The sequence below is a fragment of the Bombina bombina genome, chromosome 5 (genome assembly GCF_027579735.1).
Source record: "Bombina bombina isolate aBomBom1 chromosome 5, aBomBom1.pri, whole genome shotgun sequence".
NCBI classification, from domain to species: Eukaryota; Metazoa; Chordata; class Amphibia; order Anura; family Bombinatoridae; genus Bombina; species Bombina bombina.
Window position 1 is genome coordinate 745,393,791 of NC_069503.1, and position 22,605 is coordinate 745,416,395.

The 22,605-nt window shown below is 35.5% G+C and overlaps 1 protein-coding gene across 1 annotated transcript; it reads left to right on the forward strand.

Moving 5' to 3' along the window:
* Positions 1-329: 329 nt before the first annotated feature.
* Positions 330-11,464, forward strand: NRSN1 (neurensin 1). Its single transcript, XM_053713110.1, has 2 exons — positions 330-518; positions 11,066-11,464. The coding sequence occupies exons 1-2, from the start codon at positions 330-332 to the stop codon at positions 11,462-11,464; spliced, it is 588 nt and encodes a 195-aa protein (XP_053569085.1).
* The last annotated feature ends 11,141 nt before the right edge of the window (positions 11,465-22,605 follow it).

Consider the following 22,605-nt stretch of genomic DNA (forward strand, 5'->3'; position numbering starts at 1 on the left):
CAAATATTTATTTTACAAAATAATATTTTCTTCTATGTAAATAACATAGGTGTTTAAAGTATTCCTAACGCACCATCGGTTTTAGCACAATTGATCTAGCGTGTGAAAGATAACTAATAGGTTTTTTGTAGCGTGCAACATAGAAGTCAATGGGGAGAAGGTGTTAGAACAGTGTCGATAACTGAAGTACTGAAGTTAGCGCACCTGAGTGTTTTGCATACTAACTTTTGCATGTAATTATGTAAAAGAGTTTTTAGAAGCTAACTGCTTCATTTAATAATAGCCTTTTTTGATATTCTAAATAAATCCTGCTATTTCAGTTTGTAAGGATGACTTCGTGTGCTGACATCTGTGGGTCCAATCAGCCTCAAAGTACTCCAGAAGGAGGATATCATCGTTACGGAGTTCGATCCTATCTACACCAGTTTTATGAGGACTGCACAGCTTCAATCTGGGAATATGATGATGATTTTCAGATTCAGAGATCGCCAAGCAGGTGGAGCTCTGCATTCTGGAAGGTACTTTAAATACATATAATTTATCAGATATGGTAATGGTAATTAGTTACATTTATTTTGTTCCTATTTTATAGACCTTTATTACATAAAAAATATAAAAATTATGTTGTAACCAAATCCCACAAAGACTAACCAGGGCAACCATTCCAATCATTATAGAAATTGCAGCCAATAATTTTCTTTTTTTCCCACCTAATGTCAGAATTGAGCCTTTTACATAACCTGTAAGGAATTTAACCTAAAAACACCCACACATGCACACACACAAAAGTCTTGCACTGGATTAGGTTCATAAGGGGGGGCTATATGTACAGCATCCCTGGTGGGTAGAAATACCTTGTGGCTCAATAGGTTTATGGTAGGTGGTTCCTCCAGGGATCCCTTGTGGAGTGGAGAATGGGAGGGAGAAACCTATTTAGGGAACATCTTATATATACTGCATTGTAACAGGTGGCATGCAAGTGCTGTAGACAGTGAGGGTTCATAGCTGGTGTTTATGTGATTTATGGAGTTAATGCGTTTATTTGGTTTATTGTGGCATTAGTTTTAGAGGTGCAGCAGGTGGAAAAGCGAATGGGGCTTTGTACAGACCCCGTTGTCATAATATACATTTTTGGGATTTTTTCAAAGGCACATTTTTGTTATAAATTGGCTTTGGTTGGCCAGTAATGCATGTGAAACCACAAGTTAATGAGTTAAAGTAGTTTTAAACAGTTTAGAGGTGTTTCTTATATTCAAACATGTTTTTTTAGTGATACATGATCCTCTGGTGAGGCTTTTTTAAGGAGTGCCAGATGCTTTAAAAGTGTGACATGTTTTTGTGGCCCAAAGCCACGCAAAAAATTATTTGGAAAGACAATCAGCAGGATTGTAATAGTCCCACATGGCTTTTGATTATAAGCATTGATCACATAATGCTCAGTCAAGGGGCCGATGATCTAAAGATCTCCTTTCTCTCTGACAAGGGGATCTAAGAGGTATCGTCAGTGCAACAAAAATAGCATGATCTGTCTGAATCATGAAACTGGAGGGGAAAAAACCCAGTCCCTTTAGTCCATAGTTTCACCTGCAGCTCACACCGTCACTCTCACTTCTTCCATTATTTTTGCTGTAGGCAACAGGCAACACTGAGCATTAAGTATTAAGAAGGTCCGTTAAGAAGACCACGATTAACAGTTTTTTGGAATGTAAAAGTCAATCTTTAGGTGAGATGTGGGCTGTATAAGCAATATGTTTTTCACTAAAACAAAGATTAAAAAATGTCAATGGAAACTTATTAAGGAAGCTTACCACTGGCGGAAACCTAACCTATTATCACATTGCATTCACAATTTTACCATTCTGTAATTTAACATTAACATCCAAAAAAATATATATAAATGATGTTTGTATAGAAGAAACCACACAGGTAATGTGATATAAAATTTAAAAGATTAAGAGGAGCGCTCAAAATTGGCTAAAGACAATTCACTTTATTTATACCACACAATTAAATATTCAAAACAGAGTGCGCACTCTATGCACAAAATATATTAATTAAAAATTATTTACATCAAATTAATATATTCCTTATTGTTTTATAGCATCAAGTTTAAACCATTCTGTTAAAAACAATATGAAATTCTTCCTATTAGTTTCAACAATTAAAATCCTTAAATGAAATTGTCTCTCAATTCCCTTTAGTCAGCAACAAAAAAACTCTTATGGGTTAAAAGGCAATTTATCACACAGTTCCTTTAAGACAACTGATTTTCTCTATTGGCCAATAGGATGTCCTGATTATCGTTACTTTTCACATTCAAATTGTAACGGTTTTCTCTTGTAAGGTGTATCCAGTCCACGGATCATCCATTACTTGTGGGATATTCTCATTCCCAACAGGAAGTTGCAAGAGGACACCCACAGCAGAGCTGTCTATATAGCTCCTCCCCTAACTGCCATATCCAGTCATTCTCTTGCAAATCTCAACAAACATGGAGGTAGTAAGAGAGAAGTGGTGAAATGTAGCTGTTATTTTGCTTCAATCAAAAGTTTATTATTTTTAAATGGTACCGGAGTTGTACTATTTTGTTCCAGGCAGAAGAATAGAAGAATCTGCCTGTGATTTCTATGATCTTAGCAGGTTGTAACTAAGATCCATTGCTGTTCTCACACATGACTGAAGAGAGAGATAACTTCAGCGGGGGAATGGCGTGCAGGTTATCCTGCTATGAGGTATGTGCAGTTAAGATTTTTCTAGAAGATGTGAATGCTAGAAAATGCTGCTGATGCCAAATTTATGTAAGGTAAGCCTGAATACAGTGATTTAATAGCGACTGGTATCATGCTTACTTTCTGAGGTAATACTCTTTTATATTTACAATATAAAACGTTTGCTGTCATGTTTAAACATTTTTATATATACTTTGGTGATAAAACTTTATTGGGGCCTAGTTTTTTCCACATGGCTGGCTTAAATTTGCCTAGAAACAGTTTCCTGAGGCTTTCCACTGTGTTACTATGAGTGGGAGGGGCCTAATTTAGCGCTTTTTTGCGCAGTAACTTTTACAGACTGAGACATCCAGCTTCCTCCTGGAGTCCCCTGAATGCTATAGGACATCTCTAAAGGGCTCTTAGGCTTTCCAAAATCGTTTGTTGGGGAAGGTAGGCCCACAGCAAGGCTGTGGCAGTTTGGTGTGACTGTTGAAAAACGTCTATATCGTTTTTTTGATCCGTTTTTTGAACTAAAGGGTTAATCATCCATTTGCAAGTGGGTGCAATGCTCTGTTAGCTTATTATACACACTGTAAAAATTTTGTTTGATTTACTGCCTTTTTTCACTGTTTTTCAAATTCTGACAAAATTTGTTTCTCTTAAAGGCACAGTACCGTTTCTTATATTTGCTTGTTAACTTGATTTAAAGTGTTTTCCAAGCTTGCTAGTCTCATTGCTACTCTGTACAAACATGTCTGACATAGAGGAAACTCCTTGTTCATTATGTTTAAAAGCCATTGTGGAACCCCCTCTTAGAATGTGTACCAAATTTACTGATTTCACTTTAAGCAATAAAGATCATATTCTGTCTTTAAAAAATTTATCACCAGAGGAATCTGACGAGGGGGAAGTTATGCCGACTAACTCTCCCCATGTGTCAGATCCTTTGACTCACGCTCAAGGGACTCACGCTCAAATGGTGCCAAGTACATCTAGGGCGCCCATAGCGTTTACTTTACAAGACATGGCGGCAGTCATGGATAATACACTGTCAGCGGTATTAGCCAGACTACCTGAATTTAGAGGAAAGCGAGATAGCTCTGGAGTTAGATGAAATACAGAGCATACTGACGCTTTAAGAGCTATGTCTGATACTGCCTCACAATATGCAGAAGCTGAAGAAGGAGAGCTTCTTTCGGTGGGTGATGTTTCTGACTCAGGGAAGATGATGCAACCTGATTCTGATATCTCTACATTTAAATTTAAGCTTGAACACCTCTGCGTGTTACTCAGGGAGGTTTTAGCTGCTCTGAATGACTGTGATACAATTGCAGTGCCAGAGAAATTGTGTAGACTGGATAAATACTATGCAGTGCCGGTGTGCACTGATGTTTTTCCAATACCTAAAAGGTTTACAGAAATTATTACTAAGGAATGGGATAAACCAGGTGTGCCGTTCTCTCCCCCTCCTATTTTTAGAAAAATGTTTCCAATAGACGCCACCACACAGGACTTTTGGCAGACAGTTCCTAAGGTGGAGGGAGCAGTTTCTACTCTAGCAAAGCGTACTACTATCCCTGTCGAGGACAGTTGTGTTTTCTTAGATCCAATGGATAAAAAGTTAGAGGGTTACCTTAAGAAAATGTTTATTCAACAAGGTTTTATCCTACAGCCCCTTGCATGCATTGCTCCTGTCACTGCTGCTGCAGCGTTCTGGAGTCTCTGGAAGAGGCTTTACAGGTAGTGACTCCATTGGATGACATACTTGACAAGCTTAGAGCACTTAAGCTAGCCAATTCTTTTGTTTCTGATGCCATTGTTCATTTGACTAAACTAACGGCTAAGTATTCTGGTTTTGCTATCCAGGCGCGCAGAGCGCTATGGCTTAAATCATGGTCAGCTGACGTTACTTCAAAGTCTAAGCTGCTTAACATTCCCTTCAAGGGGCAGACCCTATTCGGGCCTGGTTTGAAGGAGATTATTGCTGATATCACTGGAGGAAAAGGTTATGCCCTTCCTCAGGATAGGTCCAAATCAAGGGCCAAACAGTCTAATTTTCGTGCCTTTCGAAACTTCAAGGCAAGTGCGGCATCAACTTCCTCTAATGCAAAACAAGAGGGAACTTTTGCTCAGTCCAAGACGGTCTGGAGACCTAACCAGACCTGGAACAAGGGTAAGCAGGCCAAAAAGCCTGCTGCTGCCTCTAAGACAGCATGAAGGAACGGCCCCCTATCCGGTAATGGATCTAGTAGGGGGCAGACTTTCGCTCTTCGCCCAGGCGTGTGCAAGAGATGTCCAGGATCCCTGGGTGTTGGAAATTATATCCCAGGGATATCTTCTGGACTTCAAGGTTTCCCCCCCAAAAGGGAGATTTCACCTTTCACAATTATCTGCAAACCAGATAAAGAGAGAGGCATTCTTACACTGTGTACAAGACCTCCTAGTTATGGGAGTGATCCATCCAGTTCCAAAGGAGGAACAGGGACAGGGATTTTACTCAAATCTGTTTGTAGTTCCCAAAAAAGAGGGAACCTTCAGACCAATTTTGGATCTAAAGATCATAAACAAATTCCTCAGAGTTCCATCATTCAAGATGGAGACTATTCGTACCATCCTACCTATGATCCAGGAGGGTCAATACATGACTACAGTGGATTTAAAGGATGCTTATCTTCACATTCCGATACACAAAGATCATCATCGGTTTCTCAGGTTTGCCTTCCTAGACAGGCATTACCAGTTTGTAGCTCTTCCCTTTGGGTTAGCTACAGCCCCAAGAATTTTTACGAAGGTTCTGAGGTCGCATGGGTGGAAGGTGAACGAGGAAAAGAGTTCTCTATCCCCCCTCACAAGAGTTTCCTTCCTAGGGACTCTAATAGATTCTGTAGAACTGAAAATTTACCTGACGGAGTCCAGGTTATCAAAACTTCTAAATTCCTGCCGTGTTCTTTATTCCATTCCTCACCCTTCGGTGGCTCAGTGCATGGAAGTAATCGGCTTAATGGTAGCGGCAATGGACATAGTGCCGTTTGCATGCCTACATCTCAGACCGCTGCAACTCTGCATGCTCAGTCAGTGGAATGGGGATTACACAGATTTGTCCCCTCTACTAAATCTGGATCAAGAGACCAGGGATTCTCTTCTCTGGTGGCTATCTCGGGTCCATCTGTCCAAAGGTATGACCTTTCGCAGGCCAGATTGGACAATTGTAACGACAGATGCCAGCCTTCTAGGTTGGGGTGCAGTCTGGAACTCCCTGAAGGCTCAGGGATCGTGGACTCAGGAGGAGTAACTCCTTCCAATAAACATTCTGGAACTAAGAGCGATATTCAATGCTCTTCAGGCTTGGCCTCAGCTAGCGACAATGAGGTTCATCAGATTTCAGTCGGACAACATCACGACTGTGGCTTACATCAACCATCAAGGGGGAACAAGGAGTTCCCTAGCGATGTCAGAAGTCTCAAAGATAATTCGCTGGGCAGAGATTCACTCTTGCCACCTATCAGCTATCCATATCCCAGGTGTAGAGAACTGGGAGGCGGATTTTCTAAGTCGACAGACTTTTCATCCGGGGGAGTGGGAACTCCATCCGGAGGTGTTTGCACAATTGGTTCATTGTTGGGGCAAACCAGAACTGGATCTCATGACGTCTCGCCAGAACGCCAAGCTTCCTTGTTACGGATCCAGGTCCAGGGACCCCAAGGCAACGCTGATAGATGCTCTAGCAGCGCCTTGGTCCTTCAACCTGGCTTATGTGTTTCCACCGTTTCCTCTGCTCCCTCGTCTGATTGCCAAAAGAAAGCAGGAGAGAGCATTGGTGATCTTGATAGCGCCTGCGTGGCCACGCAGGACTTGGTATGCAGATCTAGTGAACATGTCATCTTTTCCACCATGGACTCTGCCGCTGAGACAGGACCTTCTACTTCAAGGTCCTTTCAACCATCCAAATCTAATTTCTCTGAGGCTGACTGCCTGGAGATTGAACGCTTGATTTTATCAAAGTGTGGTTTCTCCGAGTCAGTCATTGATACCTTAATTCAAGCACGAAAGCCTGTCACCAGGAAAATCTATCATAAGATATGGCGTTAATATCTTTATTGGTGTGAATCCAAGGGCTACTCATGGAGTAAGGTCAGGATTCCCAGGATATTATCTTTTCTCCAAGAAGGATTGGAGAAAGGATTGTCAGCTAGTTCCTTAAAGGGACAGATTTCTGCGCTATCTATTCTTTTGCACAAGCTTCTGGCGGATGTCCCAGACGTTCAGGCATTTTGTCAGGCTTTAGTTAGAATCAAGCCTGTGTTTAAACCTGTTGCTCCACCTTGGAGCTTAAATTTGGTTCTTAAAGTTCTTCAGGGGGTTCCGTTTGAACCTCTTCAGTCCATAGATATCAAACTTTTATCTTGGAAAGTTCTTTTTTTGGTAGCTATTTCCTCGGCTCATAGAGTTTCCGAGTTATCTGCCTTACAATGTGATTCTCCTTATCTGATCTTCCATTCAGATAAGGTAGTTCTGCGTACCAAACCTGGGTTTTTACCTAAGGTGGTATCTAATAAGAATATCAATCAAGAGATTGTTGTTCCGTCTTTGTGTCCTAATCCTTCTTCAAAGAAGGAACGTCTATTACACAATCTGGACGTGGTTCGTGCTTTAAAGTTTTACTTACAAGCTACTAAAGATTTTCGTCAAACATCTGCTTTGTTTGTTGTCTTCTCTGGACAGAGGAGAGGTCAAAAGGCTTCGGCAACCTCGCTTTCTTTTTGGCTAAGAAGCATAATCCGCTTAGCCTATGAGACTGCTGGCCAGCAGCCTCCAGAAAGGATTACAGCTCATTCTACTAGAGCTGTGGCTTCCACATGGGCCTTTAAAAATGAGGCTTCTGTTGAACAGATTTGCAAGGCGGCGACTTGGTCTGCGCTTCATACTTTTTCAAAATTCTACAAATTTGATACTTTTGCTTCTTCGGAGGCTATTTTTGGGAGAAAGGTTTTACAGGCAGTGGTACCTTCCGTTTAAGTACCTGCCTTGTCCCTCCCTTCATTTGTGTACTTTAGCTTTGGTATTGGTATCCCACAAGTAATGGATGATCCGTGGACTGGATACACCTTACAAGAGAAAACATAATTTATGCTTACCTGATAAATTTATTTCTCTTGTGGTGTATCCAGTCCACGGCCCGCCCTGTCATTTTAAGGCAGGTATTTTTTAATTTTAAACTACAGTCACCACTGCACCCTATGGTTTCTCCTTTCTCTGTTTGTTTTCGGTCGAATGACTGGATATGGCAGTTAGGGGAGGAGCTATATAGACAGCTCTGCTGTGGGTGTCCTCTTGCAACTTCCTGTTGGGAATGAGAATATCCCACAAGTAATGGATGATCCGTGGACTGGATACACCACAAGAGAAATAAATTTATCAGGTAAGCATAAATTATGTTTTTCCAATTGAAAACAATGTCTTGAAAAAGGCTCATTACGAGTGGAAACGCGTTGATGATAAGACACTAAGAGTTTTAAGCTGCAGAAGAAATACTGAAAGGATCAAGCCGGACGGAAGGATAAAGATACCGGAACTCTCCGGATCAGACAGTGAGATCGCAGATGCTGTGAAAGGTCTGTTCAGGCATACCGGTGAATGAGTGCAGTGAAACAAATACCGACTCTAAAAGAAGACCCAAGGATAAAGGAAGAAACCCTTTTCTAGCCTGGAAACACAAGAGAGGTAAGGAACTCTGTGTCATCGAGAGATTTCTTTCAAACATCGGGACATATGTGTGAGCAGCTGTGACAGGAGGTACAGAACAGTGACGCTCTCAAAACAGCTATAACAAAGAAAAAGGTAACAAAAAAGATCTAAGCATAATTGTTGGGAGATTTCATAACAAAGATTCACATACATTTGGGACACATTGTTTTCAATTGGAAAAACCGTTACAATTTGAATGTGAAAAGTAACGATAATCAGGACATCCTATTGGCCAATAGAGAAAATCAGTTGTCTTAAAGGAACTGTGTGATAAATTGCCTTTTAACCCATAAGAGTTTTTTTGTTGCTGACTAAAGGGAATTGAGAGACAATTTCATTTAAGGATTTTAATTGTTGAAACTAATAGGAAGAATTTCATATTGTTTTTAACAGAATGGTTTAAACTTTATGCTATACAACAATAAGGAACATATTAATTTGATGTAAATAATTTTTAATTAAAATATTTTGTGTATAGAGTGCGCACTCTGTTTTGAATATTTAATTGTGTGTGGTATAAATAAAGTGAATTGTCTTTTAGCAATTTTGAGCGCTCCTCTTAATCTTTTAAATGTTCTAGTTGGTATATTTGAACTGTAGACAGGTGCAGTTTTGTATGAGAAGTTTGACATAATATAGACTTATTAACGTTTTTTATATTTTTTAGGTAATGTGATATAAACTGACTAAGCCATCTATTTGATTTGCAGCATTTGGAGGTTACAGAATTAGCTTTTCTGGCCTCTTGAGTAGCGTAGGACAAGCCTAAAAAAGCAGCAAAAGCAAGAGGTGTTTAGTGTCCTTTTAAAGGGACTTACAACTCAAACGTTTTGTTTCATGACCCAGAAAGATTCAGAAAGGTCATAAGATTGCAATCATAAGACTGCAATCATCCCGATCAGATATGATCGGGATAAATGACACCCTGTGCTAGCGGCCGCGAATGTGCAGAGGGCGGCATTGCACAAGCTTATGGTGTCGGTATTTAGCGATGTTGGGCACAAATCATGTCTACCCAACATATAATAAATCTACCCCTATGTCTCTGAACTATAAAACAATGACAATTTTTCTTAAAAATACAGTTTTAAATGCTTTTAATCATTTGTTTTGTATGTTGATTGTTTACAATTCATTGTTTAATTGCTGATATATATTATGCATATTTAAAAAAAGCTAAAACAAAACTATGTTCCATTAACAAAACCTATGAATGAAAAATACAGGCCATTCTGTCAATAGTCTCTAGAAAATTAACTTTACTACACAGCTGAAAGGATAGCATTTTATCACACCATATGGACAATACTTGCACATATAAAAAAAGGCAACTTAAAAGTCATCAAATATTTTTTTTTGTATAACAGAATTGCCATTCCTTTTTTAATAACGGCATACCTCGTTTTATTGCGCTTCGCTTTATTAGGCTACGCAGATATTGCTGTTTTTACAAATTAAGGGTTTGTGGCTACCCTTTATCGAGCAAGCTATTGGCTCTATTTTTCCAACATTTATACACATTAAACACATAAATACAAATGAATATACATGTATAAATACCTATATATATATACACACCATCAGCAACAGCAAAAAGATTACAACTTGCTGAAGGTTCAGATAATGGTTAATATTTTTTAGCAATAAAGTATTTTTTTAATTAAAGGGACAGTCTACACCAGAATTTTTATTGTTTTAAAAGATAGATAATCCCTTTTATTACATATTCCCCAGTTTTGCATAACCAACACAGTTATAATAATATACTTTTAACCTCTGTGATTATCTTGTATCTAAGCCTCTGCAAACTGCCCCTTTATTTCAGTTCTTTTGACAGACTTGCAGTCTAGCCAATCAGTGCCTGCTCCCAGATGACTTCACATGCACAAGCACAGTGTTATCTATATGAAATACGTGAACTAACACTCTCTAGTGATGAAAAACTGTTAAAATGCATTCTGAAAAGAGGTGGCCTTCAAGGTCTAAGAAATTAGCATATGAACCTCCTAGGTTAAGCTTTCAACTAAGAATACCAAGAGAACAAAGCAAAATTGGTGATAAAAGTAAATTGGAAAATTGTTTAAAATTGCATGCTCTATCTGAATCATGAAAGTTTATTTTGGCCTAGACTGCCCCTTTAAGGTATGGATATTGTTTTTTTTAGACATAATTCTATTGCATACTTAATAGGCTACAGTATAGTGAAAATATAACTTGTATATGCATTAGAAACAGAAAAATGAGTGTGACTCACTTTATTGCTATATTCGCTTTATTGCGGTGGTACGCCTTTAGATGCACCTAAACTGAATACAATTACTTATTGTTTATATGCATGTGGGAGGTCTCGCTGTCCATTAATAGACCTGTGTGAGTTGTCTTTGTCAGCTAAAGAGAAATCAGTTCTTAGGGATGTGTTATGTACAAACATACATTTCCTGTTAGTTTTAATATCAATGTGACCAATTGTTTTAATATATCTTTATAACAATATGTATAATATATTTACTTGCTACTACTACATATGTGTGATAGATATTTCTGAATTTATTACATACATATTCAAACTGATGATTGAAATTGACTGAAAAAATAACCTCTCTTTTTAGGTCGGACTCATATCTGGCATTATCCTCATGCTGACAGGTGTAACAGTACTAGCAGTTGGCTTTCTGGTGTCACCTAAAATTGAAGCCTTTGGTGAAGATGATTTTATCGTAGTGGATAGTCATGCTATTCAGTTTAATGGAGCACTTGATATTTGTAAGTTAGCAGGTGCAATTCTGTTCTGTATCGGAGGTACTACATTGGCAGCATGTCTCTTGATGTCTGCCTTTGCAAAAAGTTACTCCAAAGAAGAAAGGTATCTTCAACAAAAGTTTAAAGAGCGGATTGCAGACCTAAAAGCTCATGTACACCCCGTGACCAAAGCCCCAGCCCCAGGAGAAACAAAGATACCTGTCACTTTGTCTAAAGTTCAAAACGTACAACCATTATCTGAAACTTGACATTTACTCTTTAGTGTAAAAGTAATTAAATTGGAAAGGTCAGCTTTTGTTATTGTTACAGTGAAAGTTTTATTTTGCTGTACAGTCCACCTGTACACGACTGAAAATATATATGAATAGTCCTAATAATAGCGACATGTGAAAAGATCATGAATTCATATTTATTATTAAGGAAAGCCAACCTTGGTTGAATGGTGAAACTTCTGTGCTGCATTCAGCTGAAAACACACAGTGAAGCGTATAAATGGGTTGGAATATACAGCAAAAAGCTGTTGTATTGTACATTTTGCTATTTTCCTTTCACTGTTCTTTAAGGACATTCTGCTAAAGATCTTAAATCGGTGGGGAAATCTAAATCGTGTAAAGGAAGTGGTACACATCATACACAAGATAATACACATCATACAATATGATACACAAGATAATACACATCACATACAAGATGTTAAACATCATACAATATGATACACAAGATAATACACATCACATACAAGATGTTACACATCATACAGTATGATACACAAGATAATACACATCATACACAAGATAATACACATCATACAATATGATACACATCATACACAAGATAATACACATCACATACAAGATGTTACACATCATACAGTATGATACACAAGATAATATGCATCATACACAAGATAATACACATCATACAATATGATACACATCATACACAAGATAATACACATCACATGCAAGATGTTACACATCATATATTATGATACACAAGATAATACACATAACATACAAGATAGTACACATCATACACAAGATAATACACATCACATACAAGATAATAAACATCATACACAATATAATACACATCATACACAAGATAATAACCCATCATACAAGATGATAAACATAACATACAAGATGTTACACATAGATGATATACATCATACACAAGATGATACACATCATGCACAAGATGATACACATCATACACAAGATTATACATATCATACACAAGATGATACACATCATATAATATGATACACATCATACACAAGATAATACACATCACATACAAGATGATACATATAATACACAAGATAATAAATATCATACAACATGATACACATCACATACAAGATTAGAAATTTCATACAATATGATACACATTATACACAAGATAATACACATCATATACAAGATGTTACACATCATAGAATATGATACACAAGATAATACACAATATACAAAAGATAATACACATCACATACTATTTGATACACATCACATACAAGATTAAACATGTCATACAATATGATACACATCATATACAAGATGTTAAACATCATACACAAGATGATACACATCATACAATATGATACACACAATGATACACATCATACACAAGATTATACACATCATACAATATGATACACATACACAAGATGATACACATCATACAATATGATACACATCATACACAAGATGATACACATCATACACAAGATTATACACATCATACAATATGATACACATACACAAGATAATACACATCATACAATATGATACACATCATACACAAGATGATACACATCATACACAAGATGATACACATCATACACAAGATAATACACATACACAAGATAATACACATCATACACAAGATAATACACATCATACACAATATGATACACATCATACACAAGATTATACACATCATACAATATGATACACATCATACACAATATTATAAACATCATACAATATGATACACATCATACAATATGATACACATCATACACAAGATGATACATATCATACAATATGATACACATCATAAACAAGATTATACACATCATATAATATGATACACAAGATAATACACATCATACAATATGATACACATACACAAGATAATACACATCATATAATATGATACACATACACAATATGATACACATCATACACAAGATGATACACATCATACACAAGATGATACACATGATATATAATATGATACACATACACAAGATGATACACATCATACAATATGATACACATCATACACAAGATTATACACATCATACAATATGATACACATCATACACAAGATTATACACATCATACAAGATGATACACATCATACACAAGATAATACACATCATACACAAGCTAACACATCATACAATATGATACACATCATACACAAGATGATACACATCATACACAAGATTATACACATCATATAATATGATACACATACACAAAATGATACACATCATACAATACGATACACATCATACACAAGATAATACACATACACAAGATGATACACATCATACAATATGATACACATCATACACAAGATTATACACATCATACAATATGATACACATACACAAGATGATACACATCATACACAAGATTATACACATCATACAATATGATACACATTCACAAGATGATACACATCATACAATATGATACACATCATACACAAGATAATACACATCATATAATATGATACACATACACAAGATGATACACATCATACAATATGATACACAAGATGATACACATCATACAATACGATACACATCATACACAAGATAATACACATACACAAGATGATACACATCATACAATATGATACACATCATACACAAGATTATACACATCATACAATATGATACACATACACAAGATGATACACATCATACACAAGATTATACACATCATACAATATGATACACATACACAAGATGATACACATCATACAATATGATACACATCATACACAAGATAATACACATCATATAATATGATACACATACACAAGATGATACACATCATACACAAGATTATACACATCATACAATATGATACACATCATACACAAGATGATACACATCATACAATATGATACACATCATACACAAGATAATATACATCATATAATATGATACACATACACAAGATGATACACATCATACAATATGATACACATCATACACAAGATAATACACATCATATAATATGATACACATACACAAGATAATACACATCATACAATATGATACACAAGATGATACACATCATACACAAGATGATACACATCATACACAAGATAATACACATCATATAATATGATACACATACACAAGATGATACACATCATACAATATGATACACATACACAAGATGATACACATCATACAATATGATACACATCATATAATATGATACACATACACAAGATGATACACATCATACACAAGATTATACACATCATACAATATGATACACATCATACACAAGATGATACACATCATACAATATGATACACATCATACACAAGATAATATACATCATATAATATGATACACATACACAAGATGATACACATCATACAATATGATACACAAGATGATACACATCATACACAAGATTATACACATCATACACAAGATAATACACATCATACACAAGATGATACACATCATACACAAGATAATACACATCATATAATATGATACACATACACAAGATGATACACAAGATGATACACATCATACACAAGATGATACACATCATACACAAGATGATACACATCATACACAATATGATGCACATAATCTGCTTTAGATATATCACAAGAAGCTTTACTGCTTTATTTGACTGTGCCCTTGCAATCCTGGAGAGGAAATATCTATAGATATATGGATATATAATATATATTAAATTAATTTTTAAAGTGAGTAGATAAGTAGCTTTGTTTCTAGTTGTTTCCTACACATTTCACTTATTGTCAAGTGTGCTTCTTCTTTTTCATTATTCCATATCTTCATTTGTAACACATATGAAAATAAAAGCATAACAGAAGCTTCTTTCTAAAATAATAGTGTTGCTTTTACTTGCTATAAGCCATCTGCCATGCATAAAACAAAAATATTTTAATTTGCATTCTTTACCATCAGTGCTAAGTTCATTGTAAAAAATGGTGTAAAACACAGTAAAGTTTACATACATAGCACAAAATCTGCACTTCATAACTGTCAATGAATCCATTGCAGATGCTGCACACTTGGTTGTTTAATGAGCTGTAGCTACTAACATATCCATTTTATGGGTCTTTAACACAAAGATGTCTCATTATGTGAAACATGAAACAGCAAAATAAAATGTACTATTTTAGGCTGTGACAATGAAGAATATAAAGTTACACATTCACCTAACTCTCAATTATTTGTTGGTGAAAAGATCGTCTAAATAATTGTTGCAATGAGTGCAGATCATCTAAAATATATTACTACAAGAAATCCTTAATCTTCAAGGTTCTAAGACAAAATAACCTTATTTGGATGAAGCCCAGCTGAGGCTATTTTGTCCAAAACACTTAGGATATTTTTAAAAAATATATATTTTTCAACAAAATAAAATCATTATCTAGCAAAAAAAATGTTGATGATCTGAAGGTTTCTAGAACAAAAATGTTTGAGCAATACAGGTAATGATATATAATTAACTTCTATCTGAGGTGGGTGCAGCAGCATACTTCAGCTTCTCCATTTGTTGAGTTCCAAGATCAGTGTGTTTGTAGCGGAACTGACCTCCTCCTAGAATGTATCTCAAGGAAGGAAACTACTCCTGCCTGAGTAAGGAATTATTTGCCTTGTTTTATTCTTGGCTCCAGATGAACACCACAAATCAGCATCTTCTTAAACAGCATTTTCTTTAATAAAATCAAATCAATAAATAGCTCTTTGTTGTCTCTCTATACATTTCAACAGTACTTCCTTGTCTTTTTCAAGAAATAAAAACTATTATTATAAGAGCTGTACACTTAAATAGTGTAAGGGGTAACAACCTACCTTGTGCATCACTGGTTAAATGTCGACACTCTAATGAATAGGTTTACATTCAAACGTTAACCCACTCTATCTTTTAGTATAAATCCGGCTTTAATATTTCTCATTAAACATTAAATTTAAATAGTTAAAAAAATAATTTCACAGAAATTTCAAACTTACAAGATCTGCTATTTGATACAAATAGGCTTACAATTTAAAAGATAAAAACATTTACTAAATCAAATTTACAAACTCAAAGCTTTCTTCGATCACATGATCATCATCACCAATCACAACTTAAAGATTCTATAGTCAAATACAGGTAGCCCTCAGTTTACGCCGGGGTTAGGTTCCAGAAGGAATGGTTGTAAATCGAAATCGTTGTAAATTGAAACCCAGTTTATAATGTAAGTAAATGGGAAGTGAGGGAGATAGGTTCCAGGCCCCTCTCAAAATTGTCATAAGTAACACCTAATACATTATTTTTAAAGCTTTGAAATGAAGACTTTAAATGCTAAACAGCATTATAAACGTAATAAAATAATCACACAACAGAGAATATATAATTAAACTAAGTTAAATGAACAAAAACATTTGCTAAACAGCATTATAAACCTAATAAAATAATCACACAACACAGACTTCATTTGCATTTTTCTGCAAACAGTTCTTTCTATGCATTCCAAACTGGACTGATTTATAGACAGGAAGATCTTGTTCCTTTGAAATCTGCTCGATAGCTCAGGTCTGGTTAAACTGATTAAGTTCAGCTTGCTTGGCTTTGCTGCAACACAAGCGGACAGCTCCACCTACTGGCTATTTTAATAAATGCACTGCTTCTCAATGCTTTTCAATAGCAGTCACATGACTGGAAAAAAAGGTTGTTATTCTGAAACGGTGTAAATTGAACCGTTGTAAAACGAGGGCCACCTGTATAAAAAAGGAAAACTATCGAATCATCTGGAGCCATTAAAAAAGGCAAATAATTCTTTACTCGACAAAATTTAGATGAGTAGTTTCCTTGAGATACATTCTGGGAAGAGATCAGCGCCGCTACACACGCACCGATCTGAAGGTTTCAACAACGCTTTAAACTCCTGCAAATGTTTAAAAAAATTATTATTGCAAGTGCCAATAATCTATTTTGTTTCACATTTATCTTTGTTAGGCATATCAATATGTTTCATTGACATTGTGTAATGTACTTGTATATACAGGTACAGAACTATGATAACGTTTGTAATTGAAATTTGGGCTGCTATTGAGATGCTATTGCATACCATTGTGTAGACCTCTCTAAAGACCTCTTTAAAATATCAGATTTTAAAAGGTATATCAAATTGTAGTGTTGACATTATAGAGTCTCAACCACCAAGAAATATAATAGTTAAAAACAAATATGCAAAACTATTAATGGGATGTGGAATGGTTGCAATTAAGCTTTTTTCATCACAGGCTACCCCGTTAGTATAGTCCAATTATGCCATAATAAAAAAAAAGTATGTCTCCTTTAAGGGACATGAAACCCAATGCACAGACAGTGCATACCATTTTTTAAATAGTTTCCAATTTATTTCCGATAATATTCTGTGTTGAAGAGATACCTAGGTAGGCATCTAGAGCACTACATGGCAGGAAATAGTCTTGCAAATGGATAACATTCTTGCAAAACTGTTGCCTTATAGAGCTCCAGAAATAGGCCAGCCCCTAAGCATACATCCCTGCTTTTCAATAAAAGTTAAAAATGATAATAGACATAAATTAGAAAGTTTATTAGAATTTTACGCTCTATCTGAATCAGAAAAGAAAAAAAAATGGGTTTCATATCCTTTTAAATAAATACTAAAATGTTTAAACTTTTGAATGCAATGTCCACACCCCACTTTCCCTGCTCTGGCTCACATCTTTTAAAAATAGACAGGGAATTATTCTACCATTTAGAGGCCATATAGACTGAGCCATATTATGAATGGGTCAGACAGCTCCCAACTACTTTTGACTCACCAACACAGGGGATGTAGGGGCCGATTTATTAAATGGCGGGTGGACATGATTCGCTGTAACGAATCATGTCCGCCTGACATCACTAAATGATGTCTGGTGAATTGCTTGTGCAATGCCGCCCCATGCACATTTGTGGCCAATCTGCCGCTAGCAGGGGGTGTTAATCATCCCGATTGTGATGAATGCAGTCCGCCACCTAAGAGTTGAAGGACAAGTTAAGGAGTTATGACCGCTGCTTCTTAACGTAAGTTTCCGGCGAGCCGGAAACTACGGGGTAGATTGCAGCATCTGTTTTTTAACTGCAGCTAGGAGCATGTTCCTGTTTAGAATCTTGGATCACTCAATATGACCTCTAATTTTATCATTTTGAGCTACTGTGGGGTATAAGAAGTGGATTGTAAAAATGTATTTTTGGGGTATTTGTTTTTTTTGGGAAAAAGAAGTATATTTGCACTAAACTAGAGGGACTGCAAGTCATGCTTTAAACTTAATAATTACTTCCGTGTCCTCTTAATCACAGCATCTATACAAATACTGGAATTATGTTGCAATTTGTGAATTCAGTGTAAAATTAAGAAGTAATAATATATGTTTTTGTACTTTTCCTCCTTTGGAATTTCCAGCAGTGCAGTAAAGCATATAATTACTGTAATCCTTACATTGCCCTTTGAATAAAAGATAGGTATGTGATTGTTATATTTTTATAGGCATAATTATTATACCTTTACATCATTTGTTGTTTGGAGAATTCATTTATATTAAAGAAAGAAGTCAACCAGTCATTGTATCCATTTACATTGTTAGGACTTATATAAAAATACTCCAGATCAATTTGTTTTATGATAAGAAATAAGTTCTTTTTGTAGTTCAATGTGTTTCTATCCCCTATAGAGTGTATAATAAACTTTCATGTATTATATATGGCAATTATACCATCTGTGATCCACAAGCAAAAAAAATGTACACCTCTGTTAAAATGAATTGGTTGGAAATTGAAATACTAATTGCAAAAGGGATAACAAAATAGGTGATAGTCGGGGAAACAATTTCAAGGCCAGTCTAATGATTACATGTGGTGTCAGAAAAGGAGAAATGCTCTAAATCCAGGTATGCCATGATGCTAATTATACAACATAATGTCAAGGTATTCACAAACCTGAAAAAAATAGATGTTCACTGTGTGTGCTGTTGAGATTCACAACATGAGATACTGCCATCTTCATTGTCTGAAATAAAAATACTGAACAAAGAAAAGTTGTCTGCAATTAGTTTTTATTTTTCATAATTTCAGACATTTTATACATGAAGCAAGACAGAGATATAATACAGAAGGGCGTATGCCATGGGTTCTCACAAAAGGCTTTAACCAGAGTAATACAGAGCAAATTTGTAATAATAAAAATGATGGCTCAATTTGTATGACTGTATCCTATTATTATTTGTAAGTTACAACTTATTTTTATTTCGCTAGATAAAAGTGTTTCTTTATAACTGAATGTAATGACCATCTGCTAAGAAGCATCTATTCGCTTTGCATTAATCTATAGAATATAGCAATTAGGGTTAAAGATACATACTGGGCGTTTCATAATCCATAGCAATTTTTACAAGGGGGATACAAATAGCATTTTAAAGGTATTTCAAATATATCAGATTTTTGGGGTAAAATATATATATATACCTTTACATATAGATGTTTTTATATAGATAGATATATAGGAATATCTATTTAAAAATACATATTCCCCTATGTGAAGAACATTGGAATGTGAAATATTTACAATACAAACACACGCCTAGATTACGAGTCTTGCTTTAGCCTTAAAAAGCAGTGTTGAGAGGTCCCAATGCTGCTTTATAACGCCCGCTGGTATTTCGAGTCTGGCAGGTACAGGCTCACCGCTCACTTTTTTTCTGCGACTCAAGCATACCGCAAATCCACTTACGTAAATTGCGTATCCTATCTTTTCAATGGGCTTTTCCTAACGCCGGTATTACGAGTCTTATAAAAAGTAAGCGGTACAGCCTCTCCTGTCAAGACTGATACCGCATTTAAAAGTCAGTAGTTAAGAGTTTTATGGGCTAACGCCGTAACATAAAACTCTCAACTAAAGTGCTAAAAAGTACACTAACACCCATAAACTACCTATTAACCCCTAAACCAAGCACCCCCCCCCACATCTCAAACACTATTTTAAAAATTTTACCCCCTAATCTGCCTAACCGGACATCGCCGCCCCTTCAATAAATGTATTAACCTCTGAACCGTCGCACTACTGTCTCGCAAACACTAGTTAAATATTATTAACCCCTAATCTGCTGTCCCTAACATCGCCGACACCTACCTACATTTATTAACCCCTAATCTGCCACCCCTAACGTCGCCGCAACTATAATAAAGTTATTAACCCCTAAACCTAAGTCTAACCCTAACCCCCCCTAACTTAAATATAATTTAAATAAATCTAAATAAAAATACTATTATTAAATAAATTATTTCTATTTAAAACTAAATACTTACCTATAAAATAAACCCTAAGATAGCTGCAATATAACTAATAGTTACATTGTAGCTAGCTTAGGATTTATTTTTATTTTACAGGCAACTTTGTATTTATTTTAACTAGGTACAATAGTTATTAAATAGTTATTAACTATTTAATAACTACCTAGCTAAAAGAAATACAAAATTACCTGTAAAATAAAAGCTAACCTAAGTTACAATTACACCTAACACTACACTATAATTAAATAAATTACCTAAATTAACTACAATTAATTACAATTAAATTAAATAAACTAAATTACGGGGAAAACCCCCCCACTAAATTACAGAAAATAATAAAATACTTACAATTGTTTTTAACTAATTACACCTAATCTAATCCCCCTAATAAAATAAAAAAGCCCCCCAAAATAATAAAAATCCCTACTCTACACTAAATTACAAACAGCCCTTAAAAGGGCTATTTGTGGGGCATTGCCCCAAAGTAATTAGCTCTTTTACCTGTAAAAAAAAAAGACAATACCCCCCCAATATTACAACCCATCACCCACACACCCAACCCTACTCTAAAACCCACCCAATCCCCCCTTAATAAAACCTAACACTACCCCCTTGAAGGGTGATACTTTGAGACGTCCATTCACTTTTTTCAGGCTAATGCCGGGTTTAAAAAAACCTGTAATACCAGCGTTGTGTAGGTGAGCAGTGAGCATATACTGCGCGGTAGCCCCGCAAGCCTTACCGAAGAAAACTTGTAATCTAGCCGACAGTTTGTTATTCATTGTTTTCAGCTGCTTAATTGCAAAGGGCTCCAATGCACTTATATAAGTGTAAATGCACTCTTTGGATCTAGAAAAAATTATTATTCTGTTTAATTTATGGTGACGTTTCAGGGCACGCAGACCCCTTCTTCAGACCAAACAGTGAATATCAACAATTGTGCAGCTTAAATATACTTAGCCCCACCCCCAAACAATTCAAAAATTGCACCAAAAAGTTATAACCAAGGCAACATAACAACAGTTGCTATGGTATTTGTATATGTAAATTTCAAACAATTTTATATAACACTTATTCTTCATACAAACCAACAAACAAATATAGTGCATCATATAGCATATGCCCCAATTATAAAGTGCAGAAATGTTATCAACATTGTGCATCAATATTCCTATATACCATTTTATAGTGTTAATATTCGCTGTTTGGTCTGAGTAAGGGGCCTGCGTGCCCCGAAAACGTCACCACGAATTAAACAGAATAATATTTTTTCTAAATCCAAAAAGTGCAGTCCCTCATTTACACTTATATTGATTATCTGATTTAGCACCCTGGTTGTCGACCATTGGGAAATGTGAGTGCAGATACAGGAGAAGAATATATATATATATATATATATATATATATATATATATATATATATATAGATATATATATGTGTGTGTCAATATGTGTGTACATATGTATTTATGCGTTTATATGTGTATATATGTCTGTAAAACATAATATATGTAAGAACTTACCTGCTAAATTCATTTCTTTCATATTGGCAAGAGTCCATGAGCTAGTGACGTATGGGATATACAATCCTACCAGGAGGGGCAAAGTTTCCCAAACCTCAAAATGCCTATAAATACACCCCTCACCACACCCACAATTCAGTTTAACGAATAGCCAAGCAGTGGGGTGATAAAGAAAGGAGTAGAAAGCATCAACAAAAGAAATTTGGAAATAATTGTGCTTTATACAAAAAATCATAACCACCATAAAAAGGACTCTTGCCAATATGAAAGAAATGAATTTAT

Coding starts and splice junctions, on each gene's coding strand:
- NRSN1 (XM_053713110.1), top strand. CDS start 330: ATGACTTCGTGTGCTGACATCTGTGGGTCCAATCAGCCTCAAAGTACT. Junction 519..11,065: donor GGAGCTCTGCATTCTGGAAG/GTACTTTAAATA, acceptor CTCTCTTTTTAG/GTCGGACTCATATCTGGCAT.